Source organism: Ictidomys tridecemlineatus, chromosome 9, assembly GCF_052094955.1.
Source record: "Ictidomys tridecemlineatus isolate mIctTri1 chromosome 9, mIctTri1.hap1, whole genome shotgun sequence".
In the NCBI taxonomy this organism is placed as follows: Eukaryota; Metazoa; Chordata; class Mammalia; order Rodentia; family Sciuridae; genus Ictidomys; species Ictidomys tridecemlineatus.
This window is the reverse complement of record NC_135485.1, coordinates 4,814,291-4,839,775: the sequence shown is the minus strand read 5'-3', so window position 1 is coordinate 4,839,775 and position 25,485 is coordinate 4,814,291. Positions and strand designations below refer to the sequence as shown.

The window sequence follows — 25,485 nt, the reverse complement described above, 5'->3', positions numbered from 1 at the left end:
GTTCCGCAGACGCTTTCCGCACACACCAGAGAGGAACTCTGTACAACACAAAGTGCAACTGCATTTGACCAGAACCCGTGCCCTGAGGTCAGGTACGGAATTCGGCATTTGCGGTGTCATGTGGGTGCTCAACCAGTTTGTCAGCATTTTGGATTTGGGGGTCGGGGATGAGCAGTGCTCCCCTGTGGAATCCCGGCACGTCACCTTGGGCCTGGAGCTTGAAGTCCCGTGAGCCATGCGCACTGTGCAGCGGTCATCAGGGACACTGCTCTCTAACCTGACCTGTGCTCCAAGGCAGAAAACCCCCTGGCCCGTGGGCCCCCACTGTGACAACAGCCCAGGAGGCATGCAGCATGCCAGGTCCAGCTCGGGCAGCAGGCAACCTGTCAGAGGCTTTGAAAGAAACCAACTACCATGGCTCATTTTCTAGGGGCTTAGAAACAAATTTAAATATGAGTCTTAAAAGAAGGGACAACTAGAGGGCGATCACCCTGCCCTTTCTGCTTGAGCAGCCGCTGCTCTGGTGCATTTATGATGCTCTGTGGGTTTCAGGTCCCCTGAGCTGGACAGCTAAGGCTAAATTTGGAAGGCAGCACCTGGAGCTTTCTGCCCTGCTCTCGTCCCCCACAGCACCCCTGCCTCCTGTGCTCCCTGACACACAGGCCTAGGCAAACAGGAGTGTCCCTGTGCCGTGGAGCTCGGATTCAGACCCTAACCCCTGGCTTACTGCGTAAACTCAAGGCTGGGAAAGATGTTTTGAACCTTAGCACAAGTCAGAAGACACGGGCCAGGGGACTGAAGCGATGGCTTTCCAAAGTGGCCGTGACGTTTACATGACACACTGACCTAACTTTCTCCTTCCTGATCTGCCTTCGTCTAGATCAGTGACCTAACCCACTTGGATTTGGGGTGTGTGTGTGTGTGTGTGTGTGTGTGTGTGTGTGTGTGTGTATGCACCCGTGTGCAAGTGTGTACGTTTGACAAAGCATTTCTGACGCTTCTCCCCTTGCTCTGAGGGTCACACATGCCTGGCACCCAGCAGGCTCTCAGGAAGTGGAGATTATTTTCATTCTCTCCTCTGTTGCTCCCAGATGATTCTAAAGTGGCGGAAATAGACGAGACTTGGGGAATCTTCCCACTGCTCTCATCTTTCAGATGAAGAAACTGAAGCCTGGTGAAGTCCCACTGAGTGTCTGAGTCTGAGTGAGCACGCAGCTGGCACAGTGGCTGCAGCCCCGAGGCACCGGAGGTGGTGCTGGACAGGCAGAGTGACCCTCATGGGGAGCTCACGTAAGTCTCACTCAGACTCAGGATCTGATCATTTTCAGTCCCAAAGACACACTGACTCTCCATAGCATTTAGGAAAGCCCAGGAGTCACCCAGACTCTCAAGTCCACCCAGTGGAACAAGCTGAGAACAAGGGACGGGGACCTTGCCGACTTCCAGCACTATTCACTCAACAAACACTGACCAAGCACCTTCTACACTGCACTTCCAGAACAGGTCTGAGGCTAAGAGCTCAAGACAGCAGCAGGAGGGAGCCCGGAACTCAGCTCGTGAAGCTTGGAGCTCTGGAATCTTCTGGCGGGCAGGTAAGTGTGCTTTCTGCCCTGACTGTCCACAGAACTGCCTCGTGCCTTAAAGGCTCAGAAAGGGAGGAAACTGCAACCCAACACACACGCACACACACACACACACACACACACACACACACAAAGACTGCAGACATTGATTCAATGATTTCCTCCTACAGATGAAAAATCTGAGGCTCAGGGAAGTTAAAAAAAAAATGCCCAAGATTCATTAGCTCATTGATCTGTTCATTCGCCTGCTCTGTGTAGGGTTCTTTCTGGCACTGGACACAGCTAAGATGAGGACAGAGGAGTCCCTGGGCTCATGGAGCTGACATGCTAGTAGAAGCAGGAGACAAGGGGCAGAGTGAACGTCACAGACAAGGACAAGCAGTACAGACAGGAGCACAGCAGGGTGTGGCAGGGCAGGGACAGTCACTCAGACTCAGTACCCGCACCTCTGCTGCCCCAGCCCCGTGCCAGGTGCACAGGAAGCCTAAGGCTACACTGCGGCCCTGGCTCGAGGTCCTGATTTTCCTGCCAGAGGACAAGGAAGAGTCCAGTGTCATTTTATTTTGAGTGTCTGACTCTTTTGTCTTAAATTTTTATGTTAGCTGACTTGTTCCTATCCTCTGAAATTGTTGATGGCATTCCTTCTGGGCCATCTGAGCCTTATTTCTTATCTCTCTGTGTCCTATTTTTTGACTTTGTACCTAATTACTTCCTGACGGATGGATCTGTTCCGACAGCCTCACGGTTTTCTCGCTTCTGGTCTTTATCCTCCAGCATCTTTCATCTTGTCCAATTTTATCTGCAGCTTTTCTTTTCTTTCTTTTTTTTTTTTTCATTTTCCTGTTGCAGCAGAAATGCTGCCCAGGCTCTATGGCCTCAGGGATGTAGGAACTCCCGGAAGTTGCCAGTGGCTGCAGCCCCCCCCCCATCAGTGACCTGGGGCTGTCACAGTAGCACTCTAAAGCACATTTTCCACATCTATGAAAAGGGACTTTATCCAGGGACTAAAATCACAATAAAATGGCAGAAGGAGCCAAAGCATCCTAAGCTCCCTGAGAGCAAGGCCATGCCTCCTCCAGCTTGTACCAGGGTGCACAGTGTGGCCCAGGACTTCCAACCAGGGTGCTCACTGCACAAGCGGATCCACAAAATGGGGAGTGAGCAAAGGAGAGACCAAGGATAATGGTGTTACGGGCTGAATCACGCCCCGAAATGCAGATACAGAGGTCCTAAGCCTTAGTGCCTCAGGAGGTGACTCAGAATGTTACGGGGGCTTCAAAGTAAAATGAAGTCATTAGGATGGACTGTGGGCCACCTTTAGGGTGGCCTGGTATCCTCCTAAGAAGACAGACATAAACAGAAGGACAACCACCATGTGAGGACACAGGGAGGAAGCCCTCTGCAACCTGGAAGCGAGGCCTCAGGAGGAGCCACCCACCAGCCCCTGTTCTCAAGCTCGCGGCCTCCAGGACCTGCATCAACGTGTGGTTTTCTCTGGAAGCCATTCGGTTGGTGCTGGGTTTGGCAGACTCACACCGAGGGCACCCACTGGGGAAGTGCCCACAATGTGAAGAGTCAAGAGCAGTTCAAGCTGCATACCACTGACGGCACACCCTTAGGGTGAGCCTGGGTGAGGCACTAGGTGACTGGCCCAAGAGACAGGAGGTTACTGACCAGAAGCCACTGCCCTGGGTGAGGTGCCACTGAGAGCAGGCAGGCAGGCACTACTGATCTGTGCCCTTCGTGTCAGTGTTCCTAAAACCTCCCACCAGTGACAAGACAGAAAGCCAAGTAACAGAGGAGATACCGGTGAGGAGCTCTGAAAGGTGAGCTGGGCAGGAAGGGTCAGCCTCTCTCCGGTCCCCACAGCTTCCGAGTCCAGCCAGGCCGTGTAGGTCACCCAGTAGGAGTCTCCAACTGCAAGGACAAAGAAACCGGGCATCAGGGAGGTGCCGGCCACGCCCCCTAGGCAACCACGCCCACCAGGCCACGCCCATAGCAGGCCACGCCCTTCGCAGGCACCCCCTACACCCCCCACACAACGCACTGTCGTGCTCAGCAACTGGGTCTGTGGGCTCCACGGGTGGGGCGGTCTGGGAGTGGTCCGCTGGGCATGGGCTAGCCTCCCTTGCTCCTGGACTCCCAGCCATGAGCCGGTGCGCCCCACCCACGACACGGCCTGCACCCCTTTCTCCCTCGCGCTGCACCTCATCTTTCCCGTGAGCGTGGGAGTGCAGTCCCCACCCACTGGCGGCAGCCTTCTGCCCTCAGGAGCGCCCGGGCTCCTCCACACCGAGGGGCACTCTTCCCACCTAAGCCTACCCTCCGCCTTCGCCTTCATGCCCAACAGGACTGGAGCTCGGCCCTAACACAGCGTGCTTGCTTCCCAGTTCCGGGCGACCTCAAAACAGTGTGAAAAAGGAGGAATTGAGCACTGATCCTAGGAACCTCGGGCTTTTGTTGTTTTTAAAATCTTCAACAGGTTCATTTTACTTTTACATAAGGATGAGAGACTTATGAAGACAGGTGATAAAGGGAGAAGACCACCACAAACATTGTCCAGAAATGGCTGTCCTGGCCTGACCCTGCCTGGCATAGCCAGTTACACTCTCCATGCACTCCCAGACCTTGGCCTGGCTCATCCCCAAGTCCCTGGAGGCCGGTGGCTAGGGAACAGGTTATTTTCTGCAACACTGAGGAGAAACTGAGACTGATCTGTGTAGGAATGATGAGTGGACACTATCTTGTCCCTAAATGATGCTGGCTTTCATAAAAGAAAAGCAGCACATACTACCACTACTCATCATCATCATCATGAGGTCAGAGTATCAGAGGACTCAAATCTGCTGGTCATTTGATTTTATCATCATCTAATTATTCTTTGAGAAAAACAAAGTTGCCTGTCCCCTAAGTTGAAAATCACTGCCACCTTCCCTGGCACAGCGGACTTCACAGTAAGCGCTATCAACATGCTGACCGGAGGGAATGCAGGGTGCTGGGCAGAGTCTGGACATGGGCTTCAGAGCCACAAGAAGAACCTAACAAGAACAGAACAGCACGAGATGCCCACCAACACCAGGCACATCCCACGGCCTGGCCATCCTGGAGTTTTTCAGGGATTAGCTTCCTCAGCCTCACCATGACCTTGACCTCGTGTCCTGCTCAGTGCAAGGATGAGGAGATGGGCAGGAGGCATCCCCAGAGCAGATGAGATGGGCTCAGGTGAGGAAAGCGCTTGCAGTGGCCAGGGCTCCCAGCAGTGAAGAGAGGGACAGGTGGGTCCCTGCAGGGTCTGGGGGCAGGAGGATGGCTTTGGAGTAGGGGATCAGGTCATACTTCCTGGAAAAGGTCACCCCAGGACCAAGCCCCAAAGGATAGAGGAGACGTGTGCATTCAGAGTCAGAACAGGAGAGCTCTCAGGTGGGAAGCCTGGGCAGTGTGGGAGCTGGAGTCGGTGGCAGGTTTGTCTGGAAGAGCATGGACAAGGAAAGACAAGGGGAAATGGAAGACAGGGCCGGAGGTGTGGTGGGCTGGGGAGGGCTCTGCAGGAGCCCGCATCTTCCCCTTACAGGCGGAGTCCAGGCCACAGGATCTCCTCCACTCAGTCCACAAGGAGGCATGGGAAATGTGGGGATCTCAGGACAATGCCTGGCTCAGTGGAGCAAACCCAGGGCTGTCTGTGCTCTGCTTGCGGCCCCATGCGCCATTCTCTGAACACGAGCTTAAGAACTGGGGGACTTGTTTTTATATCTTTGAAGGATGGAAAACCCTAGGGGTCACTTTTAGGACATCAATGAAACCAGAGCCAGCAAAGAAGTCACAACTTTTGAATCAGCTCCACTAGTAGATTCTGTCAACAAGACTGTATTAAGAAAGATTCTGGGTGGGCTGGGGTTGTAGCTCAATGGTAGAATGCTTGCCTTGCATGTTTGAGGCACTGGGTTCGATTCTCAGCACTGCATATAAATAAATAAAGGCCCATTGACAACTAAAAAAAAATATTTTACAAAAAAAGAACTGGGCATGGTGGTGCATGCCCGTAATCCCTGCAGCTCAGAGGCTGAGGCAAGAGGATTGCAAGTTCAAAGTCAGTCTCAGCAAGAGCAAGGCGCTAAGCAACTCAGTGAGACCCTGTCTCTAAATAAAATACAAAAAGGACTGGGGATGTGGCTCAGTGGTTGAGTAACCCTGAGTTCAATCTCTGGTACCAGAAAAAAGAACCTGCTTCATCAACCAATGCCAGCTCCCTCAGGAACGGGCCCCTGACAGCCAGCCCAGACAGCAGCACCCCAAGCAAAACAGCCATTCAGCAGCGTCCCAGGGGAACATGCCAAACACCGTGAACCCGCTGGAGCAACCTGGACATCTCATGAATGTGCTTCCAAGGCCAATGACAACATCCTCCCACCTTGCCCAGCGCACACAAACCTCTGCCTTTCTGAGTGATGGCAATTTTGGTCATCAGGTGATGGGGGCACCAGAGTCATTGGACTGCATCACTGGCTGAAATTTTTCAAAATTCAAATTGAATTTGTAATTTTTTTTAAAACAACACAGGATTCTGCCATCACCTTGCAGAAACTTCTTTCTGAAAGCCTGGAATCCATCCTGGGTCTTGTTCCCGACCGACTCCCTGAGGGTGAGGCCTGTGATGTCATCCAGCACGAGCAGTTCTGAGAGGTTGGCTGACGAGGGCGTCTTGGTATTGTTCACGAACAGGTGAATGAGCATCGTCTGTGGTTCGCTCTGCCCCGACACCTGGGACAGGAGGAGAGGAAGGGAGGGCCCGTGGCTCAGGACCAGCCTGACCTCTGCACGTCAGGTCTCACGGGGACCCTGAGGATTTACCAGGCTCCTCTGGTTTCCAAGCCCCAGAGGGTGTTGACCCACACTGTCAAGCTGTGGCCTAGAGACAACTGCAAAGGAGTTAGGACCCTGAAGTGCAAGGAAGTCATCCTGCTAAGTGTCCTGGAAGGAACACTACCCCAAGGTCAGGCTGGGGAGAGGCACTCAAAAGAGCAAGCGACAGCTCTTTGTACTGAGTTATTCTAAAGATGCTCCCCAGCTCAGAGCCCAGGCAGAATGGCTATTTGGTCTCCCAGGAAAGACCTGAGCTGGTCATCTGTGTCCTGGTCAGTCTTCTCCATCCACGTTCTGCCTGCTGTAGGATATGTCCATGGCCCATGTGGCTGGTGGACTCGACAACCGTGCCCTGCTGCCCTCTAGCCTTATCTTCCACCACCCTGCACCCCCTCTGCCCAGCCCTGCTGAAATAGATGCGGGAGCTGAAGGGAAGGAAGCAATGTATGTCCCGAGCTGAGTGACAAACAAGGTTCAGAAATGCGTGTTTAGTATTCCACCACGTACGTGTACCTGCATGCACACAGGCGCGCTCTCTCTCTCTCTCTCTCTCTCTCTCTCTCTCTCTCTCTCTCTCTCACACACACACACACACACACACACACACACACACACCTGTGCATGTTAGAAAACACCTCTAGAAGGAATGTGAGAACACACTGCACTGAGTGCACCCAGGAAGGTCAGCCAGGTGGCTGAGGGCCCCGTGAGGGCAGTGCAGTGAGCAGGAGCCCGCAGGCCTGGGCTGTCCAAACCCTGCACGATCCAGAGGGCTCGCCTTTGACCTGCTTGAGGGAGATAACCTCTCAGGCTCCTGGAATATCCTGCCTGATAAGGAGGTTTTACACCTGGGGCCTGGGACCACACCTGCTCATGGAGGTCAACAATGTGATCCGTGGTGGGTGCCATGGGCCACACAGTGGCAGTGTGGCCTCCAGGGGGCAGAGGACTGAGCATAGAGGTCAGTCTTGCAAGGGCCCATGCCTGACTGAGCCCTGAGGAAAACTCTGGAAGCTGGTCTCCAGTGAGCCTCGCTCTTGGCCAGACTCTGTAGATGTTGCCACACACGTTGCTGGCCTCCCGGGTGACTGGGCCACACCACGGCACCGCACAAGGACACCAGAAGCACCTGCCTGGTCTTCCAGGGCTCCCCATTCGCCTCATTGCTTTCTCTGCAATACAGCACATCTGGGAGCAGCAGGGCTCCACTGCCTTCTGAGCCCTTCAGCAATCCCTGAGCCGAGGGTGCTCCTGGGGCCCAACTCAGGCTGGTGTAAAACTGTCTACCGGGGTTAGTAAGATGGAAGACCTAAAACAGTAAGCAAATTTTTGAAACTATCAAGAACCATATTTTTGTAATCTGAATATAAATATATATTTCTTCCCTATTCTAAATGATCACTGTTATTTTTTTTTTTTTTTAGTTCTTGACAGACCTTTATTTTATTTATTTATATGTGGTGCTGAGAATCGAACCCAGTGCCTCTCACATGCCAGGCAAGTGCGCTTCCACTGAGCCCCAGCTCCAGCCCTGATCACTGTTATTTTTATAAACAAAAATTTAAGTGTTCCCACCCACCCTCAGTCTCAGCACTGCCATCTAGGGATCAAACCCCTGCTGTCTACAGCATCACCGTGGGTCCAGACAAGAGCGGAAAAGCCCACGATTTACAGCCCGTGGGCCGACTCTACCAAGTAACCTGGGAAAAGTCCACTTCAAGCATAAGTGACTCGTGGAGACTCACCAGTGCACATTTCTGAAAAATTACTCCATTCTCTGAAGTCCCTTGAACTTGTCTTGAAATATCTCCATACTAAAATAAAAGAAAGAAATTGTTTGAAAGTGAAGACTATTCCACGCCACACAATTTAATAAAAGCACGCGATGGTAGACTTTTTAAAGGAGGATAGAGGGATTACTTCGCAGCTGCCGCCACCCAGGGAGCAGGTGCAAACCTCCCCCTGGTGTGAATCCTCTGTCGTGCACAGGAAGAGCACCGGGGAGAGATAACTGGGCTGTCCCAGTGACGGTCACATTTAGGGAGAGAGAGGGAGCACTTTGCTGGAGGAACAAAGCCTGTGACAGTCAGCCCAGAAGGGTCCTTCCACCCGCTGACATTCGTGAGGAGGTGCTGCCTCGTTACTCACCAGGTGGGGCGTTGCAGCAGACTCTCTTTTAAAGAGGTTCCTCTTGGGCCAGGAAGGTGCGAAGGCAAATAAGGAATGAGTCCACAGCCCTGGGGAGGCTGCCGAGGTCGGGACTGGGCTGGGGACATCAGTGTTCCTGTTGGGTTTCATTCCAAGTGGGACTTCTATGCAAGACAGCCAAGCGCGGCAGGACGGGAGCAAAAGGCAGTAAAGACAGCAGTTAAACTCTGAGAGGGACCTCACGGTGTGTGGAGGGCACTCGGAAGGGGACCCTGGGTGAGGGGCTGTGCTCATGAGTGAGTGGATGGAAGAGGGGATGGATGGGTGACTCACGCTCTTCGCCAGAAAAGCGGGGCAGGATCATGGGAAGCCCAGGGCTTGGGAGGGGTGTTTGTGAGCATAGTCTCCTTACCTGGGCCCTGTGCAGCAGTGTACAATCCCGGGCCCTGGCCACAAATCAGAACCACTGGACTATGGACACTCCCTGGGTGATTCTCACCGTGGAATAAGATAGTCCTGGGTTCCAGTCCTGGCTCTGCCACTCTTCAGCTGTGAGCCCTTGGGCAAGTCACCTAGCCTCTCTGTGCCTGTTTCCTTAACTGCTCTGGTCACTGTGCTTTGCCCCCAAAGGCTCATGTGCTAGATACATGGCCCCCAGCACTGAAAGGTGGTGGGAACTTCAAAAGGTGAGGCCGAGGTAGGGGCGACCGGTCATGACCTCCTCAGAAGGGACCAGTGCTGGTCTCAAGGAGCAGGTGAGGTCTCCCAGGAGTGGATTCCTCCTGCCAGAGCCAGTCACTCCTTATAAAGGGAGCCCAGTCCCTCTGGTCTCTGGCTTTCTGTTTTGCTATGAAACGTTGTCAGGTACACCCCTGCCAGGCCATCACATCGCTGTGCTGTGTAGCCTAGAAGCCCTCATCAGAGGCCCACCAGATGGGCTGTCCCCTTTTGGACTTTGAGCCTCCAAAACCGTGAGCCAAATAAACTTCTTGATCCAAGTACCCAACCTCAGGCACTTGATTGCAGCCATGCAAAAATAGACCAAGATGTTAACTCTCAAGAAGACAGAGTAACTCCCGCCTCAGAGGAACCCCCCGAGCCTCCACCGACTGCAGCACAAGCTCTGGTGGCCATCATCAGGAGGCCAGGCACAGGCTGGACACCAGCACTGGCTGAGCCAACCAACACAGGATGACTCCCTCGAGAATCTGCTCCACCTTGAAATATTCTGAGAGTTTATGAGCATTGTGTGCATAGAAATGACTCTTTCATCACCTGAGCTGGGTTCAGGAGTCCCACTGAGCAGGTGCTGCTTGGCTGCTAGTGGGCTGTGGGACTCTGGCCAGGGGAGCAGAGTTCTCTGAGCTTGGTCCTTCTCACCCGGGATGTGGTTAAGACCCCCATGGGGCGGGGTGCCTTGGGAGCCATTGAGCCACCACAGGTCACATGCTTGAAGTTAGAAATTTAACTAGATGGGCAGGTAGAAAGACAGACAGACTGACTGACTAGGCAGTGTGGAGACAAGTCACACTGTGCTGCCCAGGCTGACGCAAGTGATCCTCCTGCCTCAGCCTCCCAAGTAGCGGGCACTACAGGAGTGCCCACCACGCCTGGCAGGAATCTGTACTTTCACGACGACCCAGACTGTGCAGCTGTGCTTCCTTTAACATCCATCTCTGTCCAAACACAACTGCAGGGAGCCTGCAGACGCACCCATCCTGGCTCATTCTCACTGGGTCCACAGCAAGGTCTTTAATAGTGCGCTTTAAACCTACAGAATTTCAAAATGTAGGTAGGGAAAAATTTTTAAATTGAAAAAAAAAAAGATGTGGGATGGGCCCTAGATAAAATCAAGGTCTCTTTTTCCTTGGACAATGTCTGGTGGATTTGGTTCGCGAAGCTGCCGTGAGGATCAGGGTCCCCACTGCACAACTCTTCACACTGAGAAGCTGGCACCGGGACCCGACAGCCCTGGCCACAGAACCACCGGGCTCTTTCCCAGGCCGGCCGCTGAGTTGGCCAGAAAGGTCTGGGGAATCAAGTGGGCTCAGTGCTCTCTCCAGACCCCAGCCCCTTGGGCTCAGGGCCTCGGCTCGCCCGCACACCCACTGGACGTAAAATCTTATACTGGACATAAAGGACCTACATGAGTCTCAGGACTCATCTCTGGGCACCTGTTTGTGTCCCACTGGCTCCTCCCGTCCTCGGGAGCCCCCCTCAGGAAGGCCCTCTCTAGTCAGTGGGAATCCTGCTGGGTCTCCGGAGCGGGGGCCACCTGCGTCCCACCTGTCTGGGTCTCAGGATGCCACAGTTAGGCAGAGAGCCCAGAGAACTCCAACCTGGCCTCAGTGACAGGCTCTGGGACACACATGACCAACTGAGCCCACTGGTTTCCCTGAATTTACACGAGGACAGTGGAGGAAAGCTCTTCACTCTGCAAGGCCAGCCACGGGGCTCGGATCCCAGGCCTGCCACCGCCTGGAAAGGCCGCTCGGAGAAGGATGCCCGCCAGAGGACAGCAGCTGGGCAGCACCTGGGTCCCATGGGGACCTCGTCCCTGGGGCCAGGTTCAGTTACAGGAAGATGAGTTTCCTCTCGCGGACAGAGGTGTGATGGACTGGATATTGGCCCCAACGATACTCGGGTCCTCATCTCAGGTAGCAGGGACTGCGCAGAGGGAGTACACTGAGGGCCCTGTGAAGGGGTGAGAGCTGGGTCGTCCAGGTGGGCACTGAATGTCAACCCAGGGGTCCTAAGAAAGAGCCCAGGGGAGACTTGAGGGGAGGGGGTAACGTGGCCACCCAGCTGGCTTTGAAGAGGTGGGAAGGGCCTCTATCTGAAGAACTCCAGGAGTGGGCTGCAGGTGCCACCAGAGGCAGACCCTGCCCAGATCCCCCCAGGGCGCGGCCCTATCCACCCTCCACTTCAGCCCGGGGAATGGAGTGTGGCTCCTGGCCTCCAGAGAACAGTGTGGTTTAACAGGGACGAGCAGCTTCTGAAGCTGTCACAGCAGCACAGGTCACCAAGAGCCTGGCACTCAGCATGCTGTTTCCCTCAGCAGGCTCCTGCAGGTGGCATCCAGACAGCCCGGCCTGCCCTGATTCAGCACTGTGTCCTCAATACCACTCAGGCAGGCTCTCTGTGTTTTGTTCTGTGAGTTCAGGGAACAACCTGTTTGCCCAGGTGGGGGGACATCGCGAGGACCCACAGGGTGACACAGATGAGGGTGGGCTCTGGGTGCTGCCAATCAGGGTCAAAACAATGAGAAACCACCCAAAGCAAAACTCACCTGCCATCTTCAGATGAGAGCGCTCCACGTGCAGCCACGTCCTACAGAACAGGCCCTAAAACACACGACAGGCCCAGAGTTGTGAGCTGAGGAGCACACTCCTAGGGAGCGGGCCACAGTCACTTTCCTGAACAGCTCCCTGGAGAGGAGCGGCACCTCTCTTCCAAGTCTGGAAGCACCTGCCCAGACACACTGCACTTCTGGGAGCTGTCTAGGGGACAGCACGGTGTGGATGAAATGTCACAGACAGATCTGTGTTGGAATCCCAGGTCTGCTTCCACAGGCGGGGGCCTGGGCAAGCCCCAGGCATCGTGATCCCCAAGAACCCACAAGCTGCTGGGGTGGCAGTGAAACACCGGATGGGGAGTCGGAACTGGGTTCTAGTTAGAAGCTTTTACTCACTGGGTGTCCTGGGCCAAGTCTCAGCTTCTCTGAGGCCTGCTCCCTCTCTGAAAAGGGGTGACTCAAAGCTTCCCCCCAGCTTGCCTAGCCTCAGGTTGATGAAATCGTGTCCAAACTGCACCCAACCAGACCCTTCCACTCCATGTTGTGAACTCTGGACCCTGGAAAGGCCAGAGCCCTCTCTTGTATGCTCCTAAGGGCTGCCCTGGATGGGGCCCCTTCAGCGTGCCAGGTCCAGTGCTAGCTCTCCAAGCCTGCGGTACAAGAGCGCAAAAGAACCATGGAGTATCAGCCTCATTTTAAAGTGATCTCCCCAGACTCAGGGTAACTAGGGAACTCCCTCCAGGTCTCACGGGAACGGTGGTGGAGACTGGCTCTCACCCAAGCAGCTGCTCTGGACTTGGGCTCCCACCATCCGCTCCCGCTGGCTTCTGTGTAATTAAGGAGGATGCATGAGCAGGAGGGCTGAGCAGGACACTCAGGCCTGGTCTCAGGTCCAGTTCCAATGGCCACACGGGAGTGGGTGTCTTCACTTGTTCGTGCTATTATAACAAAACACCTGAGACTGGGTAATTGGCAATGAACAGAAATTGGTACCGGGGTGCGCTGTTGCTGTAGCAAATACCTAATACTAGGAAGCAGCTTGGGAACTGGGTAATGGGGAGGCTAAACTGTCACAGGCGTTCTCGAGGGGACTCGGGGGTTGGGGGCCATGTGTGTATAAACCATGGTTGGCTCAAGCCATTAAGGCAGGGAGGCCACTCTTTCGGGAACTCCTGGGTGTAACTCCCCAGACGCCTGGATGGAGCCGGCCCCGTCTTAGCTCACAGCCTTAGGATTAAACAGCCTCCCAGAGATGGGCGTAGCCCACCAAATGCCAAATGACCTGTCTACTGCCAGACCCCTGGCACACGGGCAGCAAGCCCCTAAACAAGACTCCTCCCCCACGGAAACGTTTATCTGTACCTCGTTCAATAAAGCAAGTACGGGCTTCTTCTTTACTAGAAGCCAGACCCCTCTGGTCCACTCAACCCGTCACGCTCCTGCTTTAAAAATATCCTTGCCTTTTGTCTTTCATCCTGACACATGACCTTCATAGCTTTTATCTTGCAGCCAGCCCATCCCTCCGGTGGGTGCCCATTCCCTCGCCCACACCGGACGTGAGCCAGGTTCGGCAGGAGGAGAGCTGTAGGGAAAGTAGGGACTCCCTGCCGATGAGTCAGGTGCCCAGAATGTGGGTAAGGATACAGACAGTAAAGCCAACCTGATGCAATCTGAGATGAACATGGACACGGGAAGAGCCATCCTTGTTATAAAGTGGCAGAAGTCGGGCCTGAATCTTGTCCTGTGATGCTCTGGGAAGGCAGAGCTTGCAGAAAGGCACAGGGGCATCTGGCAGAAGGAACCTCAGCAGAGCCAAGGGTGCACCTTGACTGCTTGTAGCAAAACCAGAGAGAAAACAACAAATGAAAGAGAATTTATAATCAGAAGAGCGGCCTTACTATCTGGGCAACACTCAGGCAGCCACGCCCTGAAGACGGAAAAGGGTTCCGGAGAGGATCCCAAGGCAGCGGCCAAGGGGGCTCCCGGAGAAAGATCCGTGTGGCCCTGAGGAGGCCACAGGCTGTTGATCAGGACAACGGAAGAGGGACCCTGACTGCATTCTGAGGATCCTCAAGACCTTCCAGGCTGCTCTCGCATCCCAGGGTCTCGGGGGCAGAAGTGCCCAGGATGCCCACAGGACCTTGGCGCTCACGGCCCAGGACACCTCAAGCCTGTTTCCTGAATCCCAGTGAGGAGCTGCCCCGCACCCTCTGGAGGCCACAAGCAGAGGCTTTGGCGGTGTCCACCTGGCACCAGCTGTACAGGGTGTGACACTGCAGGAGCTACAGAGGCATGGCTGTCCCCAGCTGGACTTCACAGGGTGCCCTGGAGGGGCTTGGGGCCCGGATGAGAATGGTCAGTGGGGTGAAACACCACAGGGACCCCATGAGAGCAAACAGCAGTGAACTGTGGGTGCAGGGCCGCCCCCAGACCCAGAACAGCTAAACCTCCTAGGCCAGCCTGGAGGGTCACCGGCGCCCAGCCCACCCGTGGAGGCTGCTCTGAGTGCACCCAGCAGAGTGGGGCCGGCCCACCAGGGCCTCCGGTGCCAAGGCCCGCCCTTGTGTCCAGAAGGCAGGGGACACACAGTCCAAGATAATTCTCCAGCCTGGGGCGTCAATGTTTCCCTGCAGGTGTGGAGTCTGGTCGGACCCCTGTCGTCGTCCTCCCCACTTCTCCTGTTTGGGAGGGAACGTCGATTTGGTGCTGCTCCACGACTGTTCTGCAGAAGCTCCTAACCAACTGGACCTCCGGGATCACGACGCCAGGGACTCTGCCTCAGCTCCCTGCTCTCCCCCAGCCTGTGTCTCACCCAGGTTGACGTAGGGGAGCTTCCTGGGAGACTTCGGACTCTCAGGTCCACACGTAGGGTTACGGGGGCAAGGAGTGCACCGTGGATGAGAGCGCTGTGTCCCTCCGACACTCAGGATGAAGCGGGCACCCAGGTAACAGTACTGAGGGGTTTAGGAGGTAATTAGGCCACGAGGGTCTGCCCTCACAGACATGGTGAATCCCCCTAAGACACGTGGAGGGCACTAGCTAGGCTTCTTCTTGAGCTTTTGGCCCTGCCCCTTCTAACACATGAGGACACCGCCATCTTGGAGGCAGAGACTGGACCCTCACAGGACATGGAACTTGCTAGCGCTTGACCTGGGACCGCCCAGCCTCCAGGACTGTGAGCACTCTTCCACTGCTACACATGGCCCCTGTGGTACTCTCTGGACCAAGACTCTGGGACACGCCAGCTGAGACCACACTGGACACAGAAGGGGCTGTGTGGCTACTGTCTCTGTCCCCTGAAGAGCCTTCCCTGTGTCCTGTCTCGTAGTCAGAGCAAGCCACCCTGTGTGGCTGTGGGTTCCAGGCCTGGTCCTTGTGGGCCTCCATAGCCCTGGACGCTCCCCTCTGGGGGCAGCCCTACTGGAAGGGCGTGAGCCCCACCATGTGGAGCCCCCGCCAGCTGTCCCTCATTCCACTCCACTTGCGGCATCTGTTCCCTCCTCAGCACCTTCCCTGACCACCCCATGGCTCTCCATCCACTCTGCTCAGCCCTCGGGGCCCACCACACACAGCAGTGCACTGCTGGCTACTCTCCTCCGACTCTGGGAATCCAGAGCAGGCATCACCTGGGTCTGCCTCGTTCTCCCACGCAAGCTGTGGGACAGAGCCAGTGCCTGGCAGGCATGCCGAGGCCAGTGTCTGGTGGGCATGCCGTGGGCAGGGGATGGGGGATGGCTGACTGGGAGGCCTCCTCTCCAGCACCCTCCCTGCCTTCTGCCTTCCGTGAGCTCCAGCAGGGCCTTCTGCAGTCAAGGAAATGTGCTAAGACAGAACTGTCCACGGAGCAGCCTCCAGACGCGGGGGCCATTCTGCACTTCAAATGTGGCTGACACACTGGCCATCTGGGAGACAGCTGAAACTGCCCGGTAGGAAGGGACAGATGCCAAACGAACCCTGAGCACTGATGCCCAGGTTTACTCCTCCCTTTCCTGTGGAGCCAGCCACTAACAGCAAGTGCCAGGGGAGCACAGGTCTAGATGGACAGCCTCCCCACACCTGGACCACTGTGGTCACAGCCTCCTTGTCTGTAAGATGGAGATGAGTCCTTTCATCAGAACTACCTAAAGAATTAAGTCAGATAATGCACCTAAGGCACTTAGCGTGGCCCAGCACACAGCAATCACCCGGGGAATGCCCCACACCACTTGTGCCCTCCCTCACTGCACTACTGTAACTATGTCATCACTGCCACTACCGTGTCACCTCTCCATCATCTGCAATAAAACTGAGAAGGAACCAGAAAAATTGCTGTCTTGTAAATGAGAAAAAAATGGGGCTTGGAGCTGGACCGAGCCTCTTGTCAAGAACAGATGGGGGCCGTGACTATGGCGCAGTGGTGGAGCGCTCGCCTAGCGTGGGGGAGGCACGGGGTTCAGTCCTCGGCACCACATAAAAATGAATACATACAATAAAGATTTTAAAAAGTGTTGTATCTGTTCAGAAAAAAATTTTTTTAAAACAAAAAAGGAGACAGATGACGTCTTGGTTACCGCTACTTCCTCTGGAGCAGGCGAGGGAGAATCAAAGACGCACAACGACGCCCTTGATCACTACCATGTGCTGCTTAGTAAATGGGGTCAACCCCGGAGAAGGCACAGACGTCCTGCTCTCAGGAACAGGAGGAGTGTAAACAACAATGTGCTGCGCGTCCCAGGCTCTCCATGGACAGGGAGGGGAGAGGAGGAAATTAGAAAGTCGTCAGGGTGCTGGAAGAAAACCGGGGAAAGGACAGAGTGGCTCCCAGCCTGAGAGGGGGACGTGGTGAGGGAGGGCTGGGCCTCTCGGGGAGCAGCCTTTGGGCTGGGGATCCCCTCCTGAGGGTGTGTGCCTGGAGCGGTCAGGAGCAGCAGAGGCCAGGGTGCCAGAGCAGGGTGACTTGGCAAGACAGACCTGGGTGAGGTCACAGTGCAACGGGCGATAGAGGGGCTTTCAGGCCACCTGGGAACTTGCCTCTGCTGAGTACTAGGGGGGCGGGGGAGGGCAGGTGGGCTGCCCTGTGAGGGTGGCAGGAGGAGGCTGTTTCCAGTGGGACACCCGCCGGGCTGCTCTGCTGACAACGGAGAAGGTGGGCAGGGGTGGGAGGGGGACGAGCTGGAAGGCTCCCGATGGTCCCCGAGGGCAGCAGCCAGGACCAACAGGGTCATCATGCAGAGTGAAGGCCACACCAACGTTCTGAAATGGAACCCTTGGGACCTGCTGGCTGATGGACATTGGGAGGAGCCAGTGAGGAGGCCGAGGGCAGTGCTGAGGCTGTGGCCCAGCACAGGAAGGCCGGGCACCAGCAGCAGCAGGGTGGCGAGGGGCAGTCCACGACGTGCGCAGGCCTGTGGCATGCCCCTGGGCCTCCACGGAGACTGGCAGGCGGATATGTGCTGGACTTCCTGGAAGTCACCCCTGGAGGTCAGAATTTGGGGCTGTCAGTGGACAGATCACCCCAGGCGTGCATGGCCACAAAGGACAGAGGGGTCCGAGCTCTGCCGTGCTGCAGCCTGCAGGTGGAGGGGAGCCCAGAAGCCCCCAGAGACCCCGTTTTACCTGACCAAGCTCTCAAGAAGTACTTGAGGATGCTTCTCTGTCTGGGAGAGCTGCTCAGAAAGCCAAGATCAGTGTACCTCGTAACAGCAATGTGGCAGCGCCCGCCGGCCTTGGCTGTTTTGGTGTTTCGGGCTGGAATTTCTTTCTCTTTTTCCATTAATTGATCCAACCTGAGACACACCCAGTGCATTCGCCTTAACCTCACAGCTAACCCAGATCACCGCTGTTTGATATTCAAGTAGAAGAGCAAAAACACAACAATACCCGCACAAACAGTGATGATGTGGGCCTCGTTCTGAAGTGTACATCTGTCCTTCCCTAAGTCCCTGGGCGTCAGGTAGGGCTTGCATACAGCAGTGCTTCTCAAACGTGCTAGTCTCAGGAACCTTCACACCCTCCACAAGTATGGAGGGCTCCCAAGAACTTTGCTTTGTGCAGACTATATTTATTTTTTTATTTTTATGTGGTGCTAAGGATGGAACCCAGGGTCTCGCACGTGCTAAGCGAGCACTCTACTGCTGAGCCACAACCCCAGACCAGAATCTATTTATTAATATTTAATTAATATTAATATTTTCTTTTTTTCCCTTAGCACAGAGAAATCATTTTTACTATATTTCAAATTAGAGTTAGAATATTTTCGAGTGTCACGCTGGGCACATACCTGTAATCTCAGTAACTTGGGAGGCTGAGACAGGAGGATCATAAGTTTGAGGCCAGCCTGGGCAACTTAGTGAAACTCAATAATAAAGGAGGCTTAGGGTTTAGCTCAGTAGTAGAGCACCCCTGGGGTCACTCCTCATTAAAAAAAAAACAAAACACTAATTCCCTTTTAAATAGGAATAATAATCCCATCGCACATCTACATAAGCAGCATATCTTATGAAAAATAACTACATTCTCCAAAATAAGAGTATGGATGGCAAATATGCTTCTGCAAATCTCATCTGAGTCTGGATTAATGAAAGAAGCTGAACTCTCAACTCTGCTTCTGGGTTAAATCTTCTCCTATACACATATTGTGTCACTTTCAAAAAAGTCCACTGTCCCCTGGTAAGGAAATGAGTGGGAAACGTACACAATGTCTCAGTATCACTATAAAAATTGCTCTGACTCCTCTGACCCCAGATGCAGTCCCTGGGCCCCACTTTGAGAACCACTGGGGAGTGAGAGGCAATCTCGGTGAGCATCAGATGAAGAAACCACAGAAGACGACACTCCCACAGGAAGGAGACAGGCGAGGGCCCAGACAATGAAGCAAATGTTCCAACCAAGGGACGCAGGGCATCACGGGTCCAAAGACAGTGGAATATGTCACAGTGCCTCCCACCTGGGGCTTCACCATGAACTTCTGTGCACACGGGATGTTCTCTCTTACTCCTTCCCTAGATAAACCCACTTATCCTTTGAACGTTAGCTGAACGATTTCATCTGACCACCTAACTGAATGACCCTCCTCCCTAGCCCTTCCTCATAGCTCCCCACCACTCTGTTCAAAGTACTTAATCACTGCGCGATTATGGACATACTTCCCCAGCCCCCGGCACACAACATGGCCCTCAGCAAAGATGTAATAATACGTATGAACATGTGTATGTCTGCGTATACACATGTGTGCATGTGTATGTGTGTATATATACATGTATGTGTGTATAAAATGAATGGAGGGAGGGAAGGTTTCAGACAATCACAACAGAAACAGCTTCAGGAACTAGGATCGTGCTCTGGAGAGAGTCTTCCACCACTGTGGGGAACCTGGCCCCAGGCCCCACAGAGTGGGGTGAGTGCTCACGGCAGGGACATCCAAGGCCCACAAAAGCCACAAGTTCTTTACTGTCCAGCTTATGGAAGGATTGTCTGAGACAGGTCCAGAGTGATGCAGGAAGGACTGGCACGGGCAGGGCCAGGACCCAGGTGAGGCAGGTGCTAGAGACACCGAGGGCACCTGGACACAGGTGCTCACCCGCAGGTTCCTTCAAGGGCAGGAGATGACTTGGACTCACTCTGGTCCTGCATGGCCTCAGGCACTTCCCAGAGGGCACTGTCCCTCCTCTCAGCAGGCCCACCCTCTGCACCTGCTCTTGACAGAGGCCGACATCCACCTCAATGTTCCAGCACAGGTTTTCCCAGAGCTTGGGCAAAGGAGCAGGGCTGGCCCTGGAGCCCACCCCACACCTGCAGGCACAGAAGAGCAAGAGGCCAGGGCCATGCTTTCTTGGGCCTTGTTTCCCTCCACAAATGGGCCAGATAATTTCTATTTCCCTTGGCAGAAGCGAGTGAAAGGACCCAGTGAAAATGTGCTGTCCTTGGGCTACCTACAGCTCCAAGTTCACAGACACAGTGCAGTGCCTTCCTGAAACAGTGAAACCGAGAAGCATCAGAGGCATTCTCAACCTCTGCAGCCATGAGGGAGCCCCGGGGCATGCATCAGACAGAGCCCCAGGACTGCATGCTGGCTCTGGGGGAGAGTGCAAGGACTCCAAGGGCATCAATGATCCAGCGCCTGGTGAAGGCGCTCCTGGAATCTCTGGGTTTGCAGCCAGGATTCATGAGACAGCCAGGAAGGAAGAGGGAAGTGGTGGGACACAGACCTTGGACAGATCCCCCTAGAGCCTGGGGGAAGGGATGGGACACAAATTAAGGAATGAAATCTAAGATGGATCTTCACCAAGGGCCAGAGGCAGACAAGGGACCTGATCAGGGGGAGAAGGCATGAGGCTGGTGACCAGCTTGGGGAGGAGGAGGGAGCTAGGGTGTCCTGTGCCTTTCCAAGTTTGGACACAGAGAAAGACCAGGGTCAAGGCCAAGTGGGAAATGGCCAAACTCACCAGCGAAAGTGTAGTGCGGTAAAAATACAGCCAATACCCCCGAAGCCCATGTCACAAGCTGCACCTTCCCAAGAAGAGCTGGCCACCGCTTTAACTGACGCACAGTGGCCTCTGGAGGAGTCACCATTAGGCAGGGTTGAATGTGCAAGGAAAGAGAAGTGAAGTGATTTGCTCCGGGACACAGAGCTCCTAGACCGCGGAGCAGAGCGGGATTCCAACCTGGCCGCTCGTCGTGGCCAAGTCCTCAGCGCCAACCCAGAGCCGCCCCCTCCCGTCGGGGTTCTCGCTCGGCGATCGGATCCCCTCTCCTCTTCCTAGTCCTCTGCCCAATATTAAAGGCTCCCGCCCCGCCTGCTGACCGTGGGCCTCGCGGGTCCCACCCGAGCCCGGGGTGGCGCTGCTCACCTGTGCTCTGCGCTCGAGCCCTGCCCTGCTGGGTGCCGAGGGGGTCCCTGGGCAGTACCCGACCTGGGGCCCCGCGGGCAACGCGCGGGGAGCCTGCTCGCCGAAGGGGTGATGGAGCGGGCCGGGGCCCGCGGGGAGCCAGCCTCCGGCCCCCAGAGCCAGGGCCGCGACCAGGACGCCCCCGGCCAGCACCCACGTGGCGCGCCACCCAGCGCCCACGGGACCCATCGCCCGACGGGGTCCCGCGCCCCCAAACCGGCAGGCGCCAAGGAGTCGCTGGGCTTCCGGACCCCAGGCCCGCCCCGCCGCCGAGCATGCTCAGTGCGAGCCGCCGCGGAAAGTTTTCTGGAACAAACACGGGCATCTGGACTTGGCGGGCCGGGAGGCGCCCGGGGTGTGGGAGGGAGCCAGGGAGCCAGGCTGGTGAGGCTGAGCGCTGCGCGGTCACGCCCGGGTTGCTCGCGCTCTGCCGGGTGTCCCATACTACCCAAATCAGGACTCCAGAGATTACCAGGGCTCCTCTACGAAAGCCCACCCGTTTCTCTGGATCCCAGCTCAGCCTCATCTCCTCTAGGAAATCCCTGCTACACCGGACTAGATCCCCACGCTTCCCCCACCCACCTATTAGGAAACCGAAAGGCCTTAGGGCATTTGCAGAGAGCCTGCGACGTCTCTATCAGAGGAGCTGGCAGGGAGCAGGCAGAGAAAAAAGGTGACCCGCACTTCCTGTTGGGTTCAGTATTCACTGGATTAGCCCCTGGAACTGCCCAGGGGGGCACATTCCCAGGGAGAGGCAGGTAGTTTCTGATTCTCTCAGAAAGAGGGCAGAGCATGTCTGGAGCCTGGAAGCCTTTGAGCAGCTCCTCTGAGCCCTTCTTGGGGACACGTGGAGACAAGGCTTTGCTTTGCTTTGCCCGGGGGATTGGGGTGGGGTGCAGTTTGTCTGCTTCCTGCTTCTTTTTCATCCCCTATGGGCACAGCTCACGCCTGATCACTGGGGAAAGAGTTCCTCTCCTGCCAGTTTTCTTGCTGGGCAGCCCCTGAGGCTGGCATTTTACCTCCCAAACACACACCTCCAAGGACAGGCCTTCTTGACCTGTTACGCATAAGGTGATGGGTTAAGGATCTGAGAGAGAGAGGCCAACATTCCCACAGTAGGTTTGCTGTCCTAGGTGGTACCTGGCTGTGTCACGAGTGAGACAAGGCCAAAGGCTAAATGCCAAGCATCCTATTGGAGCAGCAATGTTATATGGCAGTGAGTAATTTAAAATGACATTTTAATATTCAAACAACCTTGTAATAAAGTAAAGTGCAATGAACATTACATGATTCCCTTTTTTTTAGACAGGTCCTGCTGTGTTGCCTGGGCTGACCTTAACTTTGAATCCCTGGATGCAGCCATCCACCTGCCCCTCCTCCTGAGGACTGAGTAGCTGGGACTAGAGATGTATGCCACTGCACCAGCTTTTACATTTGGAAAACTGAAGCCTGAGCATCCCATGAAATAGCCAGCATAAAGCACAGGGTTCTTGTCCCTGAAGATGTGCCCAGGAGCCTTGGAAATTCTTCTGAGGAAACATTTAAGCAGCTAGCAGAGACTGTGTGCCCTGAAGCCAGACAGGTGCAGGGTTGAGTGTTGCACTCCTTAGTTGCATCTTGAGCAAGTCACCTCTCCTTTCTAGCTGTAAGTTTTTTCACCGTAAAAAAGATGAGGAATTTGGATAATAGTTCCCACCTTGCCCACCTGGAAGGGTAGAGGGAAATGATGAAACAGACTGGAGAGTTGAGCCTGATCTCCAGGGCAAGAAACTCAGCACAGAAGCCCTCTCTGTTGAAACAGATCCCTGGAGTACCTCCAGCCCTCCTCTCATGGGGAATCGACATAGGAGCCGGCACATGCACACATCTGGGAGCACTCATGTGCCCCTGGCTGCACTCTGGCTCCCAGGAGGATTGCTAGCAGGCACTCTGCATTCAGAAGGAGCAGGACGATGGCATCGCCTTGTGTGTCTGCACACAGCCTGGAGATCCAACCAGCCTGAGCCTCAGCAGGCTCATCCCTGCTCCAGAAAGACACTGCAGGTTCTCTGCAAATGCCCAGCAAATGGAAGAGCTCCCACTGTCTCAGAGCTAGTAGGGCCAGGGTGTGGCAATCTGTGTACACATTGCTTTAGAGAAAAGCACTGGCCGTAGGATACGGGATGAAAACGGGGAACTTCAGGGTAGCAAATTTGGGGTAGTGGTAGGTTGTGAGGCCCCAGGAAGGCCAGCCCTTAGAGGAAGGAGCAAGAGCTGAAGTCCAGTCTGCTTGAGGCTACTGAACTGCTCTGACCTTGAGCTTCCTCCTCTAGAGGATGGGCAGTGAACAGCACCCTTCACGGAAGGTTAGTGGGAAAGTTAATGAGATCATCAGATTAAATGCTTAGCTTATCTAAGCGGTCTATCAGTTTAAAGGAGCAAACCTCCCGGGTGCTTGGGGCACCCTTTCTCCACCGGAGCCCAGGTTGCCTGGTGTAAAACAAGACCCCCTCTTAAAAGTCCTGCGGGCTGGGAGCGCGCCTCTGGTGGGCATGCTCAGTGCACCGGCAGGGCCGGGGGCGGGGGTGCCTCAAAGTTTTGGGCGGACGGCCCAGGCTCCTCCCTCCTGCTCGGGCGGAGCTGGGAAACCAGAGAGGAGCAAGGGGAAGGCGACTTCACCCACCGGAAAGTGGGCGAGCGCCCCGCGCTCCTGGCCGCCCGGGCTCCGAGGGCCGCATCGCGGACGCCGTGGGCACCTTGAGGTGGGCCGCGGGCCGGGGCAGTGCGCGGCGGCGGGCGGGATGCGGCCGGTCCCCCGTCTGAGCGCCCCCGATGGCCCGCGGCGCCGCGGCCTGTGCGAGCGACGCGCGGCTGCTGCTGGGCCGGGACGTGCTGCGGCCCGCGCCCGCGCTGCTGGCCCTCGCCGTGCTGCTGGGCGCCGCTCTCGGCCTCGGCCTCGGTCTGTGGCTCGGCTGCCGCGCGGGCCGCCTGCGCCCGCGACATCAGGTGAGTTCAACGAGCCCGCAGCCACGGGGCGAGACTCTTGGGGCGCGGTCCTTCACGGTCCAGGGTCGGAGCCCAGGCTCTGTGTCCTGGGCTTTGGCGTGATTGCCGGCTTTGAGTTCCCCTTCTGCTCCAGGAGGGAGTTGGAAGCAGGGATTTTGGAGGGAGGGTACAGGGCATTGGCCTGGCGTCCTGCTGAAGTGTCTACTGCATCCTACTTTGCTGCATGATCTTAGCCTGCAGGCCTCTTTGGGCCAATTTTCTCCTCCAAAGGACCACGAGTTTGAACATAATGCTAGCAGATGTGCCCAGTTCAGAGGGGTGCGCAGAGGCCTGGATGTCTGCTCCTGCTTCTGCACTTCCTGCGGGGCCCTGTGAATTACCCAGCTTGATTCCCAGCTGCTGTAGCATTCATGGTTCAGTTCACTCATCCCTACAGCAACAGGTGGCTGAGAACCTTGTACAAGGAGCCAGTGGCCTAGGGACTCGGATGGAATTCAAGGACCAGGAAAGACCTTGCCCTTGTCAGCTAGCAGGAGAAAGACACATTGCAAGTAAACATTTGGTCATAACACATGGGTTCTGTGACAGAGAACTCAGGCTAGCATGCCTTGAGTGCCAGGGAGCCGCTGAGCTAGACCCTCTGCCTCAGTCTCACTGAGTCCCGAACAGCTTTGATTTCCATTAACGTTTCCATTCTGCAGATAAGGAAACTGAGGCACAGAGAGGTTAAGTAACTTGCCACAGTGAGCGTGTGAGCCTAACCCCGAAGCCACTGTGTTCTATGTGGATGAGGCTCGGGTGGCTGCTGAGAAGACCAGCAGATGCTGCACACCACAGCTGTGCTGATGAAGTGGGCGTTGTGGAAACACCTGGCACACAGTAGGTGTGGGTCAGTCATAGTCAAGGAGGTCCTCGTTCTAGATCCTTTCAGCTTCTGCCTCCTTGAGGAGTGAAGCGATAGGATTGGAGATGAGGTGATGTTGTTTCCCCCTCCCACCTGCTCCTGGTCCTTGTGAAAAGGAGACGTGTCTGGCCTGGGCACACAGGCTCTTTCCCAGTGAGCTGACCTCTGGGAGTGTCGCATTGCACAGGAACAAGGGCTGAATTGGAAACAGTGCAAGGTGCTGCAGGGAGTTGGGGGCTGTCTGCACCGCCCGTAGGAAACATTAAGGGAGTCTGGCTTCTTGTGTGGAGACAGAAAGGTCTAAGGAAGGGAGACTGCCAGGCCTGGCCCTGTGCAAGGTTTGTGGGCCATTGGTTCTTTATCCTCACTGGGGCCTAGCAGGCGGGGACCTATCAGCAGCCCACTTCACAGTGAGGTGATGGAGGCTCTGCAAGGTTGATACTTACTAGTCCAGGCTCACACAATAAACCAGCATGGGGGCGGGACCCAGAGCCAGAGCTTGAACCACCTGCTACCTGGTAAGGTGGTCGTTAGCATCCTGTTTGGTAGCTGGGTCAGCTGAGGCTCACAGTCTAACAAAAATGTGTGGGTTGGCACAGCGGGTCAGTTGAGGGTGATGGTGGCCAGGCTAGCATGGTAGCCACAGAGGAGGCTCTGGCTCAAGGGCAGAGCCACGGGCTCTTATGGCTTAAATGTGACCTATGCAAAGTCCTCCCCTGTCCTTCCTGCAGTCTTTTTCTAAAACACACATCCTACAGTATGGCTGTCTTGATGAAAACCCCGTGCCCCCTGTTGCCTCCAAGATAATGCCAGGCTCTTCGCACAGTGCGTTAGGTGGTGCAC

At 55.4% G+C, this 25,485-nt stretch overlaps 2 protein-coding genes across 14 annotated transcripts in view; one reads left to right on the top strand and one right to left on the bottom strand.

Moving 5' to 3' along the window:
- The window catches only part of Evc2 (EvC ciliary complex subunit 2), a 97,948-nt gene extending 76,737 nt beyond the window's left edge, over positions 1-21,211 (bottom strand). For 5 of the 8 annotated variants that reach the window (XM_078021009.1, XM_078021010.1, XM_078021011.1 and 2 more), the window contains exons 1-7: positions 20,715-21,211; positions 13,547-13,715; positions 11,881-11,935; positions 8,592-8,755; positions 8,189-8,257; positions 6,155-6,341; positions 3,391-3,500 (exon numbers count right to left, since the gene is read on the bottom strand). In XM_078021009.1, the coding sequence (XP_077877135.1) occupies positions 3,391-3,500; positions 6,155-6,341; positions 8,189-8,257; positions 8,592-8,755; positions 11,881-11,935; positions 13,547-13,715; positions 20,715-21,196 (1,236 nt within the window). In that variant the 5' untranslated portion in view covers positions 21,197-21,211. Of the gene's footprint in view, positions 1-3,390; positions 3,501-6,154; positions 6,342-8,188; positions 8,258-8,591; positions 8,756-11,124; positions 11,146-11,880; positions 11,936-12,663; positions 13,484-13,546; positions 13,716-20,714 lie in introns of those variants that run through there. The other 3 variants (XM_078021013.1, XM_078021014.1, XM_078021015.1) reach the window with 3 other exon arrangements.
- A 2,038-nt stretch (positions 21,212-23,249) lies between these two features.
- Positions 23,250-25,485, top strand: part of Evc (EvC ciliary complex subunit 1) — a 51,958-nt gene continuing 49,722 nt past the window's right edge. For 2 of the 6 annotated variants that reach the window (XR_013425668.1, XM_078021003.1), the window contains exon 1: positions 23,255-23,738. Coding sequence is in view for 4 of the 6 variants with exons in the window: in XM_078021003.1 (XP_077877129.1) it covers positions 23,565-23,738 (174 nt within the window). In the remaining 2 variants the exon portion in view is untranslated. Of the gene's footprint in view, positions 23,739-25,485 lie in introns of all 6 variants that reach the window. The other 4 variants (XM_078021001.1, XR_013425667.1, XM_078021002.1 and 1 more) reach the window with 4 other exon arrangements.